At 44.9% G+C, this 22,354-nt stretch overlaps 1 protein-coding gene across 6 annotated transcripts in view; it reads right to left on the minus strand.

The window, feature by feature from the left end:
* Positions 1–869: 869 nt before the first annotated feature.
* Nrf1 (nuclear respiratory factor 1) overlaps positions 870–22,354 on the minus strand; it is a 109,177-nt gene continuing 87,692 nt past the window's right edge. For 2 of the 6 annotated variants that reach the window (XM_027391390.2, XM_027391389.2), the window contains one exon: positions 870–2,649. In XM_027391390.2, the coding sequence (XP_027247191.1) occupies positions 2,486–2,649 (164 nt within the window). In that variant the 3' untranslated portion in view covers positions 870–2,485. Of the gene's footprint in view, positions 2,650–9,979; positions 10,261–13,115; positions 13,839–22,354 lie in introns of those variants that run through there. The other 4 variants (XM_027391388.2, XM_027391387.2, XM_027391392.2 and 1 more) reach the window with 2 other exon arrangements.

Below are 22,354 nucleotides of genomic sequence, written 5' to 3' on the forward strand. Positions count from 1 at the left end.
CTGAGCCAAGGTTAGACACAAAAGGAAAACGCATCCTGCATCCTCCTCATTCCACCACTCTTTAATCCTGCCAGCAGGAAACTACCAATGAAAACAGGCAGAGAAAGGGCATTCAGGGTGAATAAGAGACCCAAGATTTTGGGAAGGGCTGGAGTTAGGGTGTAGCAGGGGACATCTGTGAAGGTGACAGTTGCGCATTTAAAACAGTGAGGTGTATGTGTGTGTGAGAGAAACCAAGACATGAGGCCATAAGAGCAACTCAGGCTGGGACCTTTGGCTGAGGACGTTGCCTGTTTCAAACACACTCATTAGGAAGACCCAAGATGCAGAGGCAGCATCACACCCTCCTAGACTCTGAATGTGGTGCCAAATAAACACCTAAACCAAATGCCAGAGTGGAGCCTTCAAATCACTGTGATGTTTTGTGAGTGACTGTTCCAGAACACCATGATATGAAAAACGGACTGAGTTGGGCCTGGTGGCATTCACCCAGTACTCTCAGGAGCCTCCTGCAGCCCTGGGCTGTCCGGTGTAAAGACCTCTGACTCTAGTGCATGTCTTTTGAAAAGGACAATGAACTACAACTCCCCCCCCCACCCCCCCCAGTCCTGTAGCCCAAGAGGCCAAGGCTACTACAGAGAGGGGGCACTTGTTGTTGCCACATTTAAACTATTTATTGAATGAGGCAGTTTAGACAGAGTGGGGAACAACACAGAATCCATGCTCTGCTACTGGGGTCTTGCTTTTTTCTTCTTGGCAATTTCTCAAACTATTGGGAGGTTACTTCACCACAAAGGAACACGGACCTTTAAAGCCCCCGGACAGCTTCACAATATATGATAAAAAATAATAATTAAAAAAATAACAAATTGTAGAACCAGGACTGTTTATAAATTTCCCACTCCTCCCCCATTACGTACAGAAAAGAACATACAAAAAACATTGGATAGTTTCATATAAAACAAGCAAATATAAGAATCAGAAACTTTTCTCAAAGGCTGAGCAAGACATGAAGAATCTTTTAATGTCTCATTAAAAAACAAAACCCCAAAACACCACATTAAATACACTATCACACTTGAGGGAGGGCCTGGGAGGAGGGCGAGGAGCTGTCCCTGTCTGCAAGGAGTGGAGATTTGGCTTGTCAAGAAGTCAGGTGAATTAGCCACTGGAGACTCAGGGCTGTGGCTGGAAAAGCACAGTTCACAGTGACAAAGACCGATCCATCCACTCCACACTGTGAGCAGGGAAGCTGTTCCAGGCCTGGGCTGCCAGGATGTGCTGGGAAAATGGTCCTTGTAGAGTCCTCCTAGAGCAGGGCCACACCAGGAATGTGGCCCTTCTCTCTAGACACATCTCCGATGGCTAGCCCACAGGCAGAGGCTTTTCATATGGCTGTCTCTTCTGTGAAGAGACAGCCAGATGCTCGAGAGCATGGCTCCCATGGTCGCACCCTGGTTATGAAGTTTTCTCCCTCCTTCCCTTCTTGCTCTCCCACTCTTCCCATTCTCTCCCTATGACACACACACACACACACACACACACACACACACACACCCCTGCACTTACACCCGCCTGCTCCCTAAGCACTTCCTCAGGCCCTTAACACTCCTGTTCCCTTCAGTTTCACAGAAGAATTGGTTCTGGACTGCCCTCGAAACCAAAGCAACTCTTCAATAGTCATAAGACTGAGGATTCCCAGGAAGGGAGGAGATGGGAACCAGAGGAAAGATTTGTTGCCCCTGCCAGGAGCCTGTAGGGCATTTGTGTGCCTGAGGAAGGTCAGCACCTGGGGCAGCCTGAAGTCTCTGCTGGCAAAGCACGTGGTGACTGGACTCCGTAAGCACTTTTTGGACCGCACCGTGTCCTGGATCTTCCTTCCCTCTGGTGAATCTAGCAGAGTTCTAGGCGCCACTGGGAGGCAGCTTTGGTGGAGGGCGTGGTCACCTCTGCCTGAGTTTGTCAGTAGCTCAATGCATGACCCTGGTATGAATGAAAACCAGGTGACTGTGTCTGGCCATGTACCTACCACCCACTGAACTGGGTGGGTTATCTTTTTCCCACAGTTCACCTTGATTTCATACAGATAATTCCATGCGGGTTTCATACATACATACATATGTATGTACATATATACTTTATACACATATGTAAATGTGTATGTCCATATGTACACATATACATATATTCACACTCACACATACATACACATAAGTATACACACATTTCCCCACAAAGAAGTCCGGCCACAATTTGGCTTTTTTGGGACAGTGAAATCGGTGTTGATTCTTGCTCCACCAAATCCCAGAAGTGGTGCTTTAGAAAAAGGTGATTCCAAAATCTGCTGCCTTTCTTCCTTTTTAAAAAAAGGTTACCAAAACTCTTCTTCCCAAGCCGAGAGACTTAATTCCATTTGATTGCACCTCTGCAAACAGGTAAAAAATCTGAAGTAGACTAGAAAACGATGCCATGATAGGGCTGCGTGTCACTGTTCCAATGTCACCACCTCCACAGCCTGGCCGTCCATGGTGACTGCGCTGTCCGATATCCTGGTGGTTACTGGGGCCATGGCCACCTGCACTGGCCCGTTGCCTTGAGCGAGACTGGTCACCACAGTCTGGTACATACTCACAGGGATCTGGACCAGGCCTGGAGAGACAAAGCAAGACCATTGGTGGGGCCCATGCTCAGGACCCAGGTGCTGGCTGGGGCAACTGGCTCTGATCCTTCAGGGTATCACTGACTGCCAGCCCCAGGTTAACGACTTACCTGCTCTCTGGGCATAGATAAGTTTCAACTTCTTTTCCTTTTTTCTTTTTGTTAGAGACAAGGTCTTGTAGCCCAGGTTGGCCTTGAACTCTTGATCCTATTGCCTCAGCCTCCCAAGTTCTTAGATCATAGGTATGTGCCATGGCACCTGGCAGCAAATCTCTTTTCTCAGTTCATTTTAGCTCTTTAAGACAGACTCTCAGGAAAGAGAAGTGTGGACACTGTGGGAACACTTCCACGAAGACCTGCCTCCATCTTTAGCAAGCACAGCCCACTGAGCATGAGTCCACCCTTCCAGCCACCCCTGCTTCTAGCAACAGACCACCTACTCTGCTACTCTGCTTGTCTCTTCTACCCTCCAGCTGTCCATGCTCGAGCTTCTATCAGCCTGAGAAGAAACAACAACAACAACAACAACAACAAAACAAATTTCTGACTTCTTCTACCTTGTTGTCTGGCCACTGTGGTCCACCTCTCTCATTTCCTCCAGAATCAAGCGTATAAAAGAAACAAAATCAAACTACACTAGCCCACTTGTCTACTAACCTTAGCATTCCACAGGCTGGTATAATTTAAAAACCGTATTTTAGGGTGACCTAAAAGGCAACAACAAAACAACCCCCCCCCCCCATCTATCTCCCAGCACCACTATTACTCAGAGTGGAGCTACTGTAGAAAGGAGGCAGCATGGGGCCTTGGAGAAGGGCGCCCACTTCCAGTTAACTTGGGCCAAATAACCGTGCACTTTGTTCGGCGTGTCTTCCTGTTGGAAGCAGAAGCTGTAACCCCTGCCCAAACCCCTTCAAGATCCTCCAGGAAGAGGAAGGAGGCTGGTAACAGTAATGACTGTGAAATTAGTATTTAACTGAGTGCATTAGTAGGTCAGTGTTCCAAACCCTAACACCTAGACCAGTGTGTCAGAACATCTGATATTCAGCCCAAAGAAGAAACTTGTAGTGAGATGAGGTGAGTGAGTGACTGTTCTAACACTAGCTAGCCCCGCCATCCATTAGCTGCCTAGCTCTGTCCCTGGATAACCTGCAAAGCAACATTCTGATGTGTTCCTCCTAAGGGCACAGAGCTACAAAAAGGTAACTTAGGAAGAAAACAAAACGAATGCTGTCACAGTCTAGCATCCTCAGAGATTACTGTCTTAAAATGGGACATTATTAAAAACAAAATAAAGCAAAGCAAAACACAAAGACAAACAAAACATAAACACCCCCAAAACAAACCCACACCTGTAGTGAGAGTTTGAGACAGGAACATAACTTGCGCCCAGGAGTTTCAGGTTAGCTTAGGCTGTAATATAGGGAACTCCATTTTACAAATAGAAAATATAGAGCTGGGAGTAGAGCTTAGTAGAAGAAATCTAATCTAGCATGTATGAGACTCTAAAAGTTAGATTCCTGGCACCACAATCAACAGCCACCCAAACTAACCAGCCAACAAGCCAGCCAGCCTCAACTCACAAAACTTATGATGGGGTATGTCTATAATCATAGCACCCAGGAGGCCAAGACAGGAGAACTGTGAGTTTGAAACCAATTTGGACTACATAGAGACCTTGCCACACATGAAAATCAACAGCAGCAACAACAAAACCCTGGACAACGCCTCTAAAATTCTACAATCAATTAGAAAAGAAAAATGAGAGGATTTTAAAAATAAAAAGTGCAATAAATAAAATACATTCCAAAGGTTGTAAGATAACAAGGAAAATTTCCAGATACTAAAAAAGATTAGCAAGTAGGGAATAATCTAGACACACAGCAAACTTCTATTACTGAGAAAATGAGTGTGTCATGGAAAAGACCATTTGGTGCACCTGGCACAATGGATGATGAGAGATCCAGACACCCACTTGCATCTTCTGAGAACATTCGGAAAACAGTGAAAAGCCCAAAAGATTCTAGAAAGAACCAAGTAGGGAAAGAGGAACATATGCAAAAAATACTGAACTCCACAGCAAACACAGAAGCTAAGGAGATGGCGCCATACCTTCAGGCACCCTGGTTCAAGCATTCTGGAATCACTTGCAGCTTAGAATTCTACACCCAGCTATGATGACCCAAATTAACCTCACACCACACAAGTTCAGATATGGTTCAAAACTCTGCTGCTCACGCACACTCTCTCAGGAAGCTTGGAAGAATGTGCATGACATTAGCACAGAAACCTCAGATGGCAGCCACATGGGCTTTGGAGACCCTGAAAGGGAGAATGGGAGCAAGACAAGGAACAGAGCTGAGCCTAAGCACCAGGAGCCACCGGAAGCAGCCAAGCTGGCACAACTGGTTCAAAGTTGAGGCCAGCAGGTCTAGGAGTCTCAGGCCTGTCGCATCAATGGACGGTCCCCAGGTACGTGGACTACAGAACAAGTTAAGAGAGAACCACTCACACCTGAAAATGGTAGACGTTCTCCTTTACCACAACAGGCAAGTATAAGCTCAAAGAGAAAATAAAAGCTATACAAAAGAACAAAAATGAAATGTAATAACATGTACATTTGTTTTGACAGTAAACAATTTTTATGAAGTTATAATACAAATACAGATGCCAAATTTCCTCCAAATTGTGGTTACTTTTTTGGGGGGAAGGGGGAAGTTACAGATTCTAAATAGTTTTTGTTTGCTTGTTTTCTTGAAGCAGGGTTTCTTTATATAGCCCTGACTACCTTGGAACTATCTCTGTGGATCAGGCTGGCCTCCCAAGTGCTGGGATTAAAGCTGCCGCCACCACCTGGCTCAAATATAGTTTTTAGACAGTAGTTGAAGCACTGCAGTTATAGTATGCCATGGTGTTTTGCTTCTGTGCATTGTCCACACTCAAGTATCAGAACTGGTTATCTATCTTGCAGCTCAACTAAGACTGCCACAAAAGTGGTCATAAATTTGGGGTCCTTTCTCTTGCTCTCCAGCTGTGTGTGACCACACTTGGGCTGGCTTGAGGGACACCGAAAGAGTCCCACCTGAGAGTAAAAATGAGTTTTAAGCAGCAGTGGGGAAGTAAAGGACCTCTGAGTTGGAGGTCAACATGATTTACACAGTGAGTTCTTTTTTTGGTTTTTCGAGACAGGGTTTCTCTGTGTAGCTTTGGAGCCTATCCTGGCACTCGCTCTGGAGACCAGGCTGGCCTCGAACTCACAGAGATCCGCCTGCCTCTGCCTCCCCAAGTGCTGGGATTAAAGGCGTGCGCCACCAACGCCTGGCTTACACAGTAAGTTCTAGGCCAGCCAGAGCAAATAGCACAAACTTATCCCCCCCAAAAAAAGGTGGGGGTAGAGGGTGCAGGGCCAGTTAGAAGGTCCAGTGGGTGGGAGTCATTGTCATCAAGCCTGATGACTTGAGTTCAATTCCTGGGACCCACATGGTAGAGAACACTCCCTCCCAAAAGTTGTCTTCGGACCATCACTTGGTGGCACCAAATGTGTGCACCTGCCCGGGTGGTGGTGGTGATGGTGGTGGGGGATCCGAACCAAAGGCAATCAGGGAAAAGAAAATCTGATTTCATAGCATTAGTAACTGTGTGTAACCATTGTTTTTAAGTTTTGTCAGTTTAGGGATAAGCATTTGGCAGTACAACTTGAAGCAGGGCTTAGGTTTTGTTTGACGACAGTCATTTTTGAAACCCCACTTACATGGGTGTGTTAACAAAACAAAGGCAGGGTCAGGGAGGGTTCTTGTCTATGTGATGGGGAAAGTCAACAGAGGAAGGATCAGGGGGGAGGGGTGTCCTGGTTTCTTCTAAACCATTCCAAATGGCTTTTCAGTGCTGAACCAATTCTATTCGTTCTGCCTCAGCCCTTGAGCCTCACACTTAGGTACCCAAAGTCCACGGCACAGTCTAGATGCTTTAAAGGCATGGTGTTCAAGGTGGGGATGATTCGATCTAGTCTATCTTCTTGTTTTGAGGCAGGGTCTCAATATGGATTACACGATGGCTGTGAACCTCTGATCCTGCTGCCAAGTGTCAGGAAGACAGGCATGCATGCGCCCACTGTGCTTCGGCCTGCAGGGGCTGCGCTGCACTTGAGCTTCTCCATGCTTGTGCACCCCAAGGCTTCTGCAGCAGCAGTGCTCGACTTGCTCTCTGGTTCTTCCAGTCTCTGCCCTCTAATGGCTTAGGTCCTCTTCCCTGGAAGCCCCATGGCACTGTACCCAGCTTTCTACAGAGGAACAATCTTAGGTATCATCACTGTTTGCATATCTTGTCTTCAATTTGACGGACTGAGCCTAATCACTGAGCAGGTGCTAAACACGTTTTCCATGCTTACAGTTGAAAACTCAAATGTAAAATCATAGCTAAGAATGGTGGCTCAGGTGTAACCTCAGTAGTCAGGAGGGCTGCCTCACGTCTAAGGCCAGCATGGAATAAACAATGAGACATCTTCTCCTAAAACAAAAACTAAGTAAAAATACCAAACCCAAGACCTATCCAAATAAAATAATTTTTTACAGACTGCATTTTGTAAATGTTTTATATTTCACATAACTCAGCCCTAACAACTGAGTTATGAAATAATTTCCACACAAAGCTGTCTCAAGGTGAGTAACAGTGACAGGCACTACACACCTTAAAGGTGTCTCAAAGAGAAAAATTCCATATACAAAGGCCTCGAAAACCCAACTCCAATCTTTTCTACATGCATTTTTGGTCCACATCCTCCTTAAGTAAACATATCTCCATCTTCATGTGGGAATTTTAAGACCCCTCTCTCACACAAACACCCACGCAGGCACTGGACATGGGATTAGATTAAATCTGCTCAGCGACTCTGACCTCACAGCCTTTATGTCCACGGCACGGGGGAGGGGACAAAAGCTTTGAAACCCCGTACACACTAAGTCGGCCGCTGCCCTTGGAAAAGAGATGATTAAATGCTGAGGTACAGTAATCAGGCTGGGGGTGTCCCCACATCTGCTCAGCCTGCCCCCGATTAGCCCTAATCTAGAGGCACATGCTAATCCAAGCTTGGGTTCTGGGTCATTTCAATTGATTAAGCAACAGGAAGCCCTTCATGCTCTATTTTAAGGGCCCGAAGTTCCTTTTCCTTTTCAAGGAGACCCAGTAGTCTTAGTAACCAGACTCCTTGGTGTGTGTGGCTGCACAGGCCCCCAGAGAGGGACGCACTCCTTCAGCAGGACCCTGGACCTATCAGGAAGTCACAGACTCACATGTTTTGAAGACTTTAGTATTCCAAAATGTCAAAGACACATACTAGAGTTTAGCAAGTATAAACTGTTTCTTTAAATTCTTTAAGATTATCATTTGCATTGAGACAGTCTCACTGTGTAGCCTGGGCTGGCCTCAAACCCACTCTTCCTACCTTGCTCAGCCTTCCAGGTGCTGATTATAGCTGACACCCAGCTGTTAACTGTTCTTCCAATCCCAGCACTTGGGAGGCAGAGTCAGGTGGATTTCTGTATTTGAGGCCAGTCTGGTCTGCACAACCAGTTCTAGGTCAGTCAGAGTCACAAAAAGAACCCCAACCCCCGCAAGAAAAAGTTAAGCAATAAACAAAATGCAAGGGCAAGCATGATGGTTCAGCAGGTAGAAGTGCTCACAACAAAGCTACCTACCCGAGTGCAGTCCCCAGGACTCACGTGATGGAAGAGAGAGCTGACTTCATTAAGTTGTTTCTTCATCTCCTGTGTGCCCTGGCACACATGCACACACGCATGCAAGTAAATACAATACCCAACAGCTACTGGCTGCAGTGGTAGGTGCCCATGAAACAAGCACTTAGGAGGCGGAGGCAGGAGGATCTTTAGTTCGAGGCCAGCCCAGGCTACATGATGAGTGAGACTCTGTCTTAAAGTCAAACCCAGCCCCACACCCCGAAGTCAGCCAAGGTAATGCATGACTATAGTCCTAGCACACAGCCTCTCTGAGGATGACCTTATCCACAGCCTTAAGACCCTGTCTCAAAAACACAAAACAAACAACAGGGAAACTGACTGGCTGTCATGCCCCCCCACCCCCATGACTGGTTTATTAAGCTAGGTGTCTGGGTTTTCCGTGCACCAAAATACCCTTGACAACTAGCACCCCTGCTAGCAGGGCTGGGACAGCAGAGAAACATCCATCCCTTCAGAGCTCACTGCTGCTTCTCCAGACTGCATGATAAATCATGGCAGCACTGCCCAAATGGAACAGAAGTGAGGGCTGGAGAGATGGCTCAGATGCTAAGAGCACTGGCTGCTCTTCCAGAGGTTCTGAGTTCTATTCCCAGCAAACACATGGTGGCTCACAACCATCTACAATGATGCATACATAGTAAATAAATAAATCTGAGACAGGGGTAGGGAAGGAGAGAGAGAGAGAGAGAGAGAGAGAGAGAGAGAGAGAGAGAGAGAGAGAGGAGATAGGAGAGAGAGAGAGGGAGAGGTGAAAGGGAACTTAGGAAGTCAGGTCTCTCTACTAGGATCCTAATTAACCACTCCAAATTCCCTAGAGGAATTGTTAGCCCTAGGACCACATTTCTCTTAAATGAGCCCCGAGCCTGTCCTGTCTTGATTAAAGTAAAATCTGTTGGCTATTGCTGTTGAGCATACATGGTTCTTCCTGTTGCTCAGGGCTACATTTCTGAAGTCCCCCTCACCACCCGCGACTTCACAACCAATACATCATCAACTCCTGCCAGCTGCCCCTCCTTCCCTTTCTCTAAAGAAATCATTATTATATTATTATTATTATTATTATTATTATTATTATTATTATTTTGGTTTTTCGAGACAGGGTTTCTCTGTGTAGCTTTGGAGCCTATTCTGGCACTTGCTCTGGAGACCATGCTGGCCTCAAACTCACAGAGATCCGCCTGCCTCTGCCTCCCCAAGTGCTGGGATTAAAGGCGTGCGCCACCAACGCCCAGCTAAAGAATTATTTTTATTCATTTTATTTATCTGTATGTATGTGTCATGTGTGTAGGTAACCTGGAAGCCAGAAGAGGGTGTTAGATCCCCTGGAGCTGGATTTACGGATACACACACGTGGGTTCTTCATTGGGACAGTGAGCACTCCTGACTGCCGAGTCAACTATCCAATCCAAACTCTCCTTTCAAAAGTAAACCAGAACTCAACTTCTGCTATTTTAATGTAAGCAACAATTTATGCAGGAGTCCCACTCCAACTTTGTACCTTTAGTTTTCAGAAACTTTAGCTAAAAACAAAACTATCCCAAAGTCAAAACCAAAACCATAGCCATGGATATGCTAAAGTTAAGAGCTAAACTTTATTTCTTTTTCAGGTGCTGAGGTGACTTAAATTTGAAGAAGATAATATCTCCATCTTCAACAACGTAAGCTCTGCCTTGTTGTCTGTACTTCCCAGCAGCCATAGCTGCAATTTCCGAACTCTCCACTTTAAGATCTTCGTCTTTCATTACTTCCGCCATAATGAATCCCTTTCCAAACTCTGTGTGAATCTTTCCTGCAGCCTGAGGAGCCTTCATGGCTTTCCTGATGGTCCATGCATGAACTTCATCTGGGCCTGCAGTGAGAAAGTATTCTAGTTGGCGTGCTGCAAACCCAGCCTTAGCGATCTTTGGCAAAGCACCACATGCCCGTGTCCAGATACTTCTGTGTCTCCTCAGCACTTTTAAGTAACCCACACTGGTCTCAAACTCTCGATCCTGCTGCCTCAGCTTCCCAAGTGCTGAGAATACATAACCACTATGCCTGGTGAGCTGAATCTTGAGCAAGCATACACAAAAACATTCTCCCCCAATTCTTCCATCACAACCATGTTTGCTCTGTCAACACACCCTCGTACTACACATACTTGTTCAAGCGTATCCCTCTGCCCAGATTATTCCTGAAGATTAGAGTCGGACTCTTTTGACAATCCAGGGGGTTAGAGCAGACATAGCCCACTCTGTTCTCTGCCTCCTGTGATGTTAGGGACTCCACCATTCTTCACTCAAGTTCGCATGGACACGCCCTGCTTCCGAGTAGTTCCTGCTTCTCTTTAGAACTGCTTACTTCAGTTGTTGACAGGACTGTCACTGAACACTCAGCAACCTCAGCACAGTAGCTGTTCAGTAGTGGGATGCATTATGACACACCTGACCGCCATCTTCTTGACTTTTAGAAACTGGACTATATTCTTTCCAGCCTTGCCCTTTGCAGACTGAGGAGCCCTGAAGCCCTCTGCTCTGCCCTAGAGCAAAACCAGCTTTGTCCACAGCATTCTTAAGGTGTTGTAGTCAGATGCTCTGTGGAAATCCAGGCTTTGTATGGGAGCTATTTTACTCTATACAGTATCTTACTTCCTCAGTCACAAAGAATTCTGTCATTGAACATCCATGGGCCTTAGCGTCCTCACATGTAAAAGGGTAATTACTAATCTCACAGAGATGCTGAATAAGATATGCTGACATAGGAAACCCTTGGAGCAGCATCTGGTACACAGTAGGTCTACAGTACTTGGCGGCTCCATATCTTTGAATGAGAAGTCTAGTTTGGGCTGCTGGTGGTAGTCTAGCACTCCCAGAGCAGCAAGCAGGCAGGAACAGCACAAAAGGGATTTGCTCCTACGGTGGGCACAACACTTGCTGAAGGCCTCCAAAGACACAGATTTGAGATAAAAACCCAGGAAATCACTAAGAGACAAGCAGCAGGCAGCTTCCCATCGGGACCACAGCAAAGATCTCAACCAGCATGAACTGTATGAGGGAGGCGAATCAGCTGCTGAGCCAGGGCACAGGTGAGCATACAAGGCTGGGCAAACCACTAACCTGTACTGACAAAAGTAAAATAGGACCAGGACTGGAGGGGTGGGGGGAGGGAGGGATGCAGCTCAGTGGTAAAATGCTTGCCTAACATATGCAAGGCTATGGGTTCAATCCCCAGCACAGAAATAAGTCATCAGTATAGTATGATGATATTATCAACATGTCTAAACTCCTCGGCAGTATACAGGATGACATGAACCAAAGAGAACGCAGGGCACCAGGACTGCCTGGTTACCCAGCAGCACACCTTGCCCTCCCCCCACACCACAACAAGATAGGCCAGGACAGACAGACAGACGGCTTTCGGAAGAATGGGCCTTTCATTTGCACTCCAGGCTGGGAAACCTTTGGGAATTGTTTGGTGTAATTCAATCTTTCAGGCCAAAGGCCGTGTGAGTTGGCTGTGGAAACATCTTTAGTTGGGAGAGTACTGCCAGCCACGAGAGGGTGAAAAAAAGCTACACAAAGTAAACACAACAGTTGGTGGGAAGAAGTTTTTTCTTTTGGAGACAGGTTTCATACTGTAGACTTGGCTGGCCTGGAAATCACTATATGGCATATGCTGGCCTTACACTCAGCTATCTTCCTGGCTCAGCCTCCTGAGTGCTGCAATTACAGGCATGAGCCACCACACTTGACTGAGAAATGATTCCTAAAACTAAAAGGAAATATGTTGTAATGCCTTCTGTATTTTTTGTTTGCTTTTTGAGACAGGGTTTCTCTATGCAACACTCCTGGCTGTCCTGGAACTTGCTCTGTAGACCAGGCTGGCCTCCAACTCACAGAGCTCCACCTGCCTCTGCCTCTCGACCGGTGGGACTAAAGATGTGCGCCACCACACCTGGCTTCCTTCTGTAGCTTGTTGAGAATAATGCAGCAGAAAAACACTGGCCTAATGGAGAATCACACCTACAACCAGAGAGGATAAGAATGAACTAGAGAGGGCTGGAGGGATGGCTCGGCTTCAAGACACTCAGCAAAAACGCTTCCAGAAATGATGCTCACGGTCGAGTGGACCAGCTGGGACAGTTACTCTGTCCTTTGCCATTTGAAGACTACCAAGAAACTCCTCTTGCCCCTTCCTCATAAATCAAATGTTAAAATTGAATTTATTTTTTAATTTTTAGTAAATGTATCTCAAAAGATATCTTAGAAACATGATCTCATGATTCCATCTTGAACACCATGGAGCTGCTCAGGAACACTATGAAATGAGGTTTTGTGCTTTGCTATATCAGAACCCCTGTGGTTCATTACCCTGCAGACTGAACGGCCAGTGTGGGCTGAACTGAACTCAAGGCTTCTCTGCAAATGGAAGTAGGGACAAGCCTTTGATTAGTGTGTGCAGAAAATGCACATGGCTCAGAATATGTGATCAATTTGCACACCGAAGATGGGGAAGAAAAGCAGGGCTACAAACCACACACCAGTGGCTTGATATGGTCCCCAGAAGAAAGTCACCGAGCTGAGTTTTAATACAAAAATGAGGAGTGGGAGGCTCACACAGGGTTACCCAAAGTGAGGGATGAAGGAATGGTAATTGGGCAGTTCCAGAGCTTGACAGTCACACAGAAAGACATCTACCCCAGTAAAGCCTCATCTTTAAAAAAAAAAAAAAAAAAAAGTCACTTTTATTGGGTACCAGGGTAGGAAAGGTGTCAGCAAAGATGGAGAACCCCACACAGGAGTCAGGGCAAGGCGATCATGGTCCAGAGTGCACCTTGGGCACTGTCCCCTCTTCATGGTTATATGGTTGCCATTTAGGTTTGAGTTCTTTGTAAGAAAGGCAGGAGCTGAAAAGCATGTAAGCTGTCAGCACCAAAGCGACCCCAGCGGCTTCCTTTCTCTGATTGGTGGGGGTACCTGTTGCAGTGACTCTTTGAAATGCTCCAACGATGCCTTTAGGGGTGAAACCCCATACCAACGTCTAGCACAGCAGTTCCCCTATTTTGACATCTAAAGGTTTCTTCTTCACTGGTAGGATTGGCGCCATCATGAAGTCCAAGTATTTGCCAAGACTAGTAAACTTCATCTTGACCGAACTGTCATTCTCTCTCTTATCTGAACTGTACTTGCATAGCCAACTTTGTCTTTATAAAAAGAACTCCAACATTAAAGACAGCAATTATCAACAGTTACTACAGCTATGAGGTGGCCGGCTGATGGAGGCTGTATCGTAGGGGAATAAGGCCATACATGGCAGAAGCAGAGCCTGGCATGGCCGTGTTGCAGTCACTGCACCCTCAGCTGCTTCCTTCTCTCCCCAAAGACGAATCCACCTGTAGCCTTCTTGCCAGGATCCACTTGCAACCTTCATAGTCTGCCATAAAGAGGCCTGACAAGAACACAGAACTGTTACAAAGCACTGGGCAAGATAGGCCACTAGAACCTGCCACAGCTTTGTAACTTCCCATACACCCCAGTGCACAGTGTTCTGTGAAACCCAGCTCATCTGAACACACCAGCTCACTGAGTACGAATGGGATATGTGTTTACAAAAGCATCTTAATCACAGCCAGCTCTTAGTTGAGCCAACAGAGGAGCGTAGGTTACTCCTGCTCACCTCCTTCCTAAAGTAGCATTTATGATGTGGTTTTCTTGTAGCAGATCTGCCTTCCCAATTATATCTTCCTTAAGCTAATATGAAAACTAATTTGTATTTCTTAGGCACCTAGCATCTGGGCAGAGAGTGGTCGGATGGTCTAGGCTTACACTGGCCTGCTTAGCTCAAAACTGCCCAAGGATTTAAAATGTGTCACAAGTAATCTACATGAGAGATAATCTGTATGTGACAACTAAGTTGATTACATTTATAAAATCCACAGGCCACTTTGGACTAACAGTGCTGATTTGTGCTCAAGTAACATTACATTTATTAGAGTTACATTAGCAAAAAAAAAAAGATACTGTCTAAAGCTGAGGTAACTAAGTAGCTACTGGAAGCAGAACAAAGGAGAAAATGATTAAAAGCCACTTACACCTTGGTCTTAAAGGCTACTAGAAAGGGAAAGTGCAAACAATCTACTTTTTGAGTTTTTGCTGTCTATACAATGTACAATTCATACACATTTTTGCCCCCTTGAGTTTCACACGGCCTCTTGCTAGAGGCTGCTTATTGAGAAAAATACTCTCTAGTCCATATACCTGGGCTATGAAGGCTGAGGGAAGAGAAGGCCAGGGAGAGGATGGGTTGGAACAGACATTCGTTCCTGCTCAGTGTGATGACATACACCTTGAGTCTCCACACTGGGAGGCAGAGGCAGGTGGATCTCTGTGAGTTCCACGCAGCCAGGTAGGGTTGCAGAGTGAGGCCCTGTCTCAAACAACACAAAATCAAATCCCTTCCTCATGTAGTATAATTCAGGATTTTCCCCCTTCCTTTTGTACGGACAGTAGTGAAATTCTTGGAGGTAAAATGTTTTTAGACCTTGAGAATACAGTCTAGGTAGCATGGCTAGAAGTTGCTATTGTAGACACTCAAAACACTTTCTTGCCTCTCTCATCAAGACTGTACTAGGTACTCCAAGGGTTCCAGTTCAGACTGATGGCTCAGAGAATTCCCCATGGTAGGACATGTTCACTCTGTGTGCTGGCTAACACAGTGGCTATGCAGATTGGCTAAGGAACCATATTTAAATTTTATTTCATTTAGTTAACTTAAATAGCTACAATACTAAATACAATACTTTCTAGAGTTTCTAGCATGCCAATTCCACATCACAGTTGTACACTAGTCACCCAAGTACACACAGACACAAACACACTAGAAGAGCTGCCTTTGTTGAGATGGAAACGCAATCTGAAAATGGATGCTTTGTATTAGCCGGAAATACATTTCTGGACATTTCCTTGTTTTACATCACAGCTCTTTCTTTCCTTTTCTTCCCTACCAATTTACACTAACTCTCTCCAGTTCCTTAGGCCTCTTCAGAAGAAACTACACCACCATTACAAGCAAACAGTATAAGGTGTACCTTACAGTTGGTGCCGAGCATCACGGAGAAGCAGGGGCCAGCAGAGTCATGGAGCCTCCAGTCAGCTCTCTGGTGAGCCAATCTGATAGCACTGCCTTTCTTTGTTGACTCGTTCAGAGCCAATGTCTCAGTTCTCATCTTAGACCCTTCAATGAATCTCAGATCCAATTGTTGCCTTTACAACAGCAAACTTTTTTTAAAAATCAATTTCACTTTGAAAACCCCATTTAGGCTTTGAAAATCTCTAAATTGGGGTCCTTCTGATAATGAAGACTTGGTGTAATTATAACGTCACAAGCAATTGTGCTGCCACAGCAGAACCAGCAAGTCGTCTCCTTGCTGGGCCTCAGCCTGACCAAGGGGAGCAGAAAGGGGCTTTGTCAGGAGCAGATGTGCAGTGGGAGGCCCGGGAAAGCTGATCTAGTGAGTGAAGCAGGTGCCACTTAGACATTCACAGACTGATTCCAACCACAACCTCCTCTTCATTTGATACCCTACTCCTGGCAGGAGACGGAGAGAGCATCCCACAAAAAGGAAGCATGTTTATCCTGTTCAGATCACTTCTCCTGCCAGGCCGCTGTTGCTGGGCTCTGCACATTTGCTCTTTATTAAGCAAATGGCATAGCTGGATGCAGGGAAGGGAATCCTGCATTTGCAGAGGTAACCTGAGAGTCAGAAGGCCCCAAAGCATCCGGGTTATTAGAGTTAATAACAGTGTGCTGACATTCCTTCCAAGTCCTAATAGAAATATAAGCTAGAAGAGGAAGGTCTTCTTTTACTCTAGACTTTTGAAAACTTTATTCTCCAAAAGCTTGTCCTGTTACGACAATGTGGGTCCCTATGTGAACGAACAGTAGCTAATATTCCTTGAACATGCCTTACTAAACCTGCAAGAGAAATGAAATAACTACTTTCCCATCATGAAATAAACAGAAATGACTCCAATTAAATTTGCTCAGTTATGTCTCTTGATTCAGTATTAAAAAAAGAAAAAAAAATCTCTTTGTAGAGTGTTGACTTTAATGACAGACACCAAGACTTGAGAATGTCAAGCTGGCTTGCTGGCATGTGCTAATTCCTTTGTGGCAATGAGGAACCAAATGGAAAGCATCTAGTTTTTAAACACAGGTAACAGCTAAACACTACATTTGAAGGCCATAGCATAGATCAGATGAGCACTTAGAATAGACGAAGGCATAATGCTCTAACATTTCACCGTAAGGGCCCTCAATACACACACTTGTAATCTACCATCTTTAAGATAAAGATGAGCATGAGTTTCTCTCATTTTCCTTCTCTCCCTCTTTCCTTCCCCCCATTCCCTATTCCCTAATTCTCTCTAGCATTGCCTGTGCATCCCAGGCAAGTCAAAACTTACTATTTTGGTTTACACTGGCCTCACACTTGTGAGCCCCCTGCCTCAGACTCCCCAGTGCTGGAATTACAGGCAGGACAACATGCCACGCTAAAAGATGTGCTAAGCCACAGGGAGGGGCAGGAGACCTTGTAAAAGGCACTGCTACTTCTTTTGCAGGCATCTACAGCATCTACCTTTGCAGGGAGCAGAGGAAGGACCTAGAGGCTAGATCCCAGTGACAGGAAGGCCTGGTACCTCTGAAGAACACAAACTCAGTATATAACACAGTTCCATCAGAAGCTTCCTGAAGTAGACTCTTGCCTCCCCCTTCCCCTTTTAAGCTTTTATTTTTCCCTAATGATAAAGGTATTTACTGCCCCAGTGGTAACTGGGCAGCTATTATATGCATAGCATATCACAGGCACTGAAAGAGAGTGACAAAACAGTTTCTGCTGCCCCTTAATTAGTGGGGCTCTTATACCTCCCTGGAGGGGGGAAACTGGAGAGTTAGGAAAACTACCTTGTATAGAGAGCTATTCTGGAGGAAGAAGCTTCTGGAGTGAAGACTCACCATCTCACACTCCTTTCTTCTCTTGGGCCATCAAAAGGCAGGCTGAGTAATACCTGTAACATGTTGGGTGGGGGACACCTATGGGCTAAAGAATTGCAGGGCATCCATGTTTGTGGTACAATTTGAAATCCAGTAGTAATAGCTACTTTCAGACTCATGACCTTCCCAGCTTTCCATACTTGGTTTTGGGTACCACTACAACTTCATTAGGGCACCTGGCTCCAAGGACATATAACTACAAGGAAGAACAGGAGGAGATCGGGTATTTTTGCCATGGCTAGCACATCCATGATGATAATTTCCTATAGAGGTGCAGTCTATTCTAGTGGCCACTAGGGACATGTTCTTAGTTGAATTTAACTGCAAATAAAGTTATGATTCAAAATTCAGTATTTCAGGCCATAAGTGACTTTATCATTTCAAATGTGATTATCGTAACGAAATAAATGTCTTCATCTTCAGTTATCACTTACTTTCATTTAAATGGCCACACATAGATAATAGCAACCACACTGGACCAGGGCTACACAGAGAAATCAAAAGAGACACTTGCTACACTGTTCCAGGTGGCCCCAAATACCTGGCTTCATGTCACCCTTCCACCTGAGACTCTGCCGCAGCTAGGAATGGCACATGCCACTGCTCCTGACTGGGTCAGTGCAGTTTTAGTTGTTCGTTTTCATATTATGTACTTGTTTGCCTCTGCTAAGGTTTACTGTGACTCTTACTGCTAAGACTGTGATTCCTGACGATGGCAGTTTAATAAGATGAGTAACCAAGAGCAGGATTTCATTTGTTTTCTACTTTCTTTACTTCCCAGGATGGGGAGGTTGGCAAGAGGCAGTGAAGGGGTTAAGTCATACTCAGCAGTGGAAGGACCAGGGCCGGAGTTCTGATTCCACTTAGCAGCTTATGACCGAAGCAAATCTGAGATCTGGCCGCCTCTGCACAGTAGAACTGGTAAGCCATGCCTCAGCCTCTTGCCAGCAACAGTACCTGGTCACCTCTGTAGTCATGGCAGTAACAGTAAGAAAAGAAACATGAAGCTTCTCAATGGTATTTTCAGTGCTCGGCAGCAGTCAAAGATCAAGCAAAACACACTGGTTACGTCCGTGCTATGAGGCTTGCCAGTACCACACCAGGGTCGCCTTCCCAGAGCAGCGGCCAGCTGAGGGAGGGCTCATCTTCAGGCCTGTGAATGTGCCCACCACAGCGCTGTACTGCTTACATCTTATCTCTTATCTCTCATAAAGAGATCTCTGCTGTATGTATGGATGCCCTGTGATTCCACAGTGGAGGTGGCTGCATTAGGAATGAATCTGCACTGGCTGTTTCTTTAGAACAGGCAGGGTCTCCCTTTGGTCTGACTGACCATCCATGCAAGTACCTTCATTTTCTTTCTAGACACCACAAAGGGAGTCAGTGGAGAAGACGGCCATTACCTTCTAGGAAGCCCATAGCAACTACAGTAATGGCTGTAGCATGCAAATACCGGGACTCAACACACAAGAAAACAGTCCTCAGGCGCTGCTTCTAGCCCTGGTGGCATTGCGTTTGTCACAAGTACAAAATGGTATCATAAAATATAATGACACTTTTTATTTTAGAACAGGGTTTCTCTGTTCAGTCCTGTGTTGGAATTTACTATGTAGATCAATCAGGCTGGCTTCCTCCTCACAGATCTTCCGCCTTTGCCTTCTGAGTGCTGTAATTAAAGGTGTGTGCGCCACCATGTCAGGCTAAAGTTAAAGTTCTTATTTACTACCAATTTGTGTCTATGTGCACACATGGAGGCCAGAGGACAACATGATCTCCTCCATGGGGGCCAGGGGACGGGACTCAGGTCATGAGGATTGCCTAGGAAGTGCTTTTACTGACTGAGCCATCTTTCCAGCCCCAAATTCAATTTTTTTTAAAAGATTTATTTATTTATTATGTATACAGTGTTCTGCCTGAATGTATGACTGTATGCCAGAAGAGGGCACCAGATCTCATTACGGATGGTTGTGAGCCACCATGTGGTTGCTGGGAATTGAACTCAGGACCTCTGGAAGAGCAGCCATAGAGTGCTCTTAACCACTGAGCCATCTCTCCAGCCCCCCAAATTTAAATTTTAATTTAAATCTCAACACCAAGTCAGAAAGTAATTAATGAACAAAGGAATAGCATGTCAGCAACTTCATGACAAACAATGACTGACACATTTCCTAAATTAACACACATTCTCATCTCTACTGGCTCTTTTATGAGCATGTCATTGTACACTAATGAGCAGCACACGTGGTAAAACAAAATTATCAGAATGGTTTATCAGAATAAGGACTTGTGTTTCATTTCTTAAAGAGCTAGATAACCAAGGATGTAGTAATAATAGTGAATAATGGTGATATCAACAAAAAGTTGAAAAAAAGTCATCCTTCATGAAAGATGGTTACATCAATGCAGTCACGGAGAAGGACAGTGCCACTTCAGGAGGGAAGAGGGCACCCTAATTATGTGTGTACTGGAGAATAACAGTCTTACTAGGACAGTGACAGAGCCCAAAGCAATGCCACCTTGCCTTGTATTGTATTATCCTCAATCATGGATGCAGAGGTTCTGACCATCCCCGGTTGTCTGGTGTACACTCTGGAGACTAACTCTTTTGATGGCACAGGTTAAGCATTTGGATCTGTCTTAAAGATGGAAAAGCATGACCTACACTAACTAGTGTGAGCTCTGCATTTCTTGACATACTATGTAAAACGTGGAGATACTATCCCACTGATAATGTATTCATGTATCCTGCAATGTGCTAAGCCCTAGACAGACATCACTTGTTCAATGCTTACCGCCATATGAACAAAGACCAACCATTATCCCAACTGTACAGCTACGGCTTAAGGAGTTTAACCCATGACCTACCATCATCTCAGTGATGCAGTGTCAACATTTAGCTTACAGGTCCATCCACCACCCTCAACCTGCTGACTCTCAATACCACACCACTCCTCCCACACACTGAGGAACTAGAGCTTGGCACAAGCAAAGCACGTGCTCTATTGCTGAACTGTGTCTCTAGCCCCTGCCACAACCTTCTGTAGTAGAGGCTCTTCATCTCAATCTGTGTGTATGTATGCACCTAAGAGATCTAATTAACATCTGATTAAAGCTATGGATCCCAGAAAGAAACAGTTTACAGACTTCACATTAAAGATGTTCTAATGCTCTTATAGTACACACCAAGGACATTTTGACAGGAAATTAAAACACGCACAGGCTCCTTGTGTTCAGCTGGGCTCATCTGCTTACAGGTAGGCCTTAAAGCTTTCTTGCATCACTTGAATTGGAATGCGCTTTCCATTTTCTCAGTGAGAATGTCACGCCAGAACCCTGCTCCTTTCTCAGAACTTCATGCTTATTTCTTTTCTCTCCTTTCCTTTCAGTCCATGAAACACACAGATGCACAAATGTGGATAAAAACATGAGCTGGGTGGTTAACTCATGCCTATAATCCCAGCAGTTAAGGGGTGATATGGGAGGACCACGTTTTGAGTTTGAGGTCCATATCATAAGCAAAAAATGATGAAAAGGCAACATTTATTACTAATATAAAATGCAAATTAAATAAGACAGACCTTATTACCTGTTCAAAAATAGGGAAAAATTATAATTATGCTAATATTCAGTGCAAGGCAAAGAAGCAGATGATCAACCCCAGTATGGGAGAATAAGCAAGCATGGGCAATGCTACACCAACCAACCAACTAACCAAGTAACCAACTAACTAACTAAGTAAAGGTGTTCGAATCTTATAAAGAGATAAACAATACTATTTTATTGTTTAAAAAAACTGTTAGTAAGCTAAATTATCAATAATAGGAGGCTCACTAATTATGGAAATACGATGAAATATTACCAAGCATAATAAAATGACCTTTTGAAAAATGATTTAATGATATGAAAGTGGTTAAGATACTTTAAAATGAGTTACAGAATAATACTGACAATACAATCCTATTTAACTTGAAAACATTTTTTTTTTGAGAAACAGAAATAAAAGGCCAGATTTAAAAAACAAATTTCAAACATCAACATTCTATTGGGTGTAATTATCAATTTTATAATCAAAGTAAAACCAAAAAATACCAAAACACCCCCAAAACAAACAAACAAAACAAAACCAGACCAAAGGCCACAGCCAAATCTATCTTTGTCCTTTCTTTTTTCTTGTGGATCACTGGAAAGAGTGAGGTCAGCTAATTCAGAAAGTGTTGAGACACTCAACAGCTCTAGGAAGAAGTAAGGGTGCCTAGCCACTTCAGTTACCTGCTTTGCTTGGCCTCATCTTGTTTTTAGGAAGGAAAGACACCCATATGAATCTGTGATAATATTTCTGATATAAAAGCAGGGGCTGCTGAGGTGGCCTGGAGCCAACAGAATTCTGTAATTATTTTTGCTGTAAAATAGGAAGGAGGAGAAAAGGTCTATAAACGCCTCCCCCCAAGGAGTGCCTGTATCCGCTGGTCCTGGAGGCCATGAGTCCTGGTAGCACAGGGGATCCGGGGCCTAGCGGAGAAGAGGATGGCAGAGTAAAAGGCAATGAACAGGCTCACACGCATAGCCTCGTAGAACATAAACAGAATCAAGCAATGCTAGGCTCCAACTTCCTGTCATGTTGGGATGCAGTTGGTGTCTTCAGGGCATATGGACAGAGAGTATTTATCAGGGCTGCCTTAGTTAGTCACAGCTTTACCTCTACTGTGCATGGGTCATGATCTTCTATACCGTCTTATGGGGCACCAGTTTATATTCTCAGTACCTTAACCTACCACCCAGTGCTTACTTTACTCCAAATTCTGTGGCCAATCATCTTCCATTCCTGCTAGATCTGGCTCACAAGCTCCTCTTCAGGCCTGAAACCATATCTGAATGGCTCTAAGAAGAACCATCTTTTATTTGGACTGTTC

The sequence above is a fragment of the Cricetulus griseus genome, assembly GCF_003668045.3.
Source record: "Cricetulus griseus strain 17A/GY chromosome 1 unlocalized genomic scaffold, alternate assembly CriGri-PICRH-1.0 chr1_0, whole genome shotgun sequence".
Classification (NCBI taxonomy): Eukaryota; Metazoa; Chordata; class Mammalia; order Rodentia; family Cricetidae; genus Cricetulus; species Cricetulus griseus.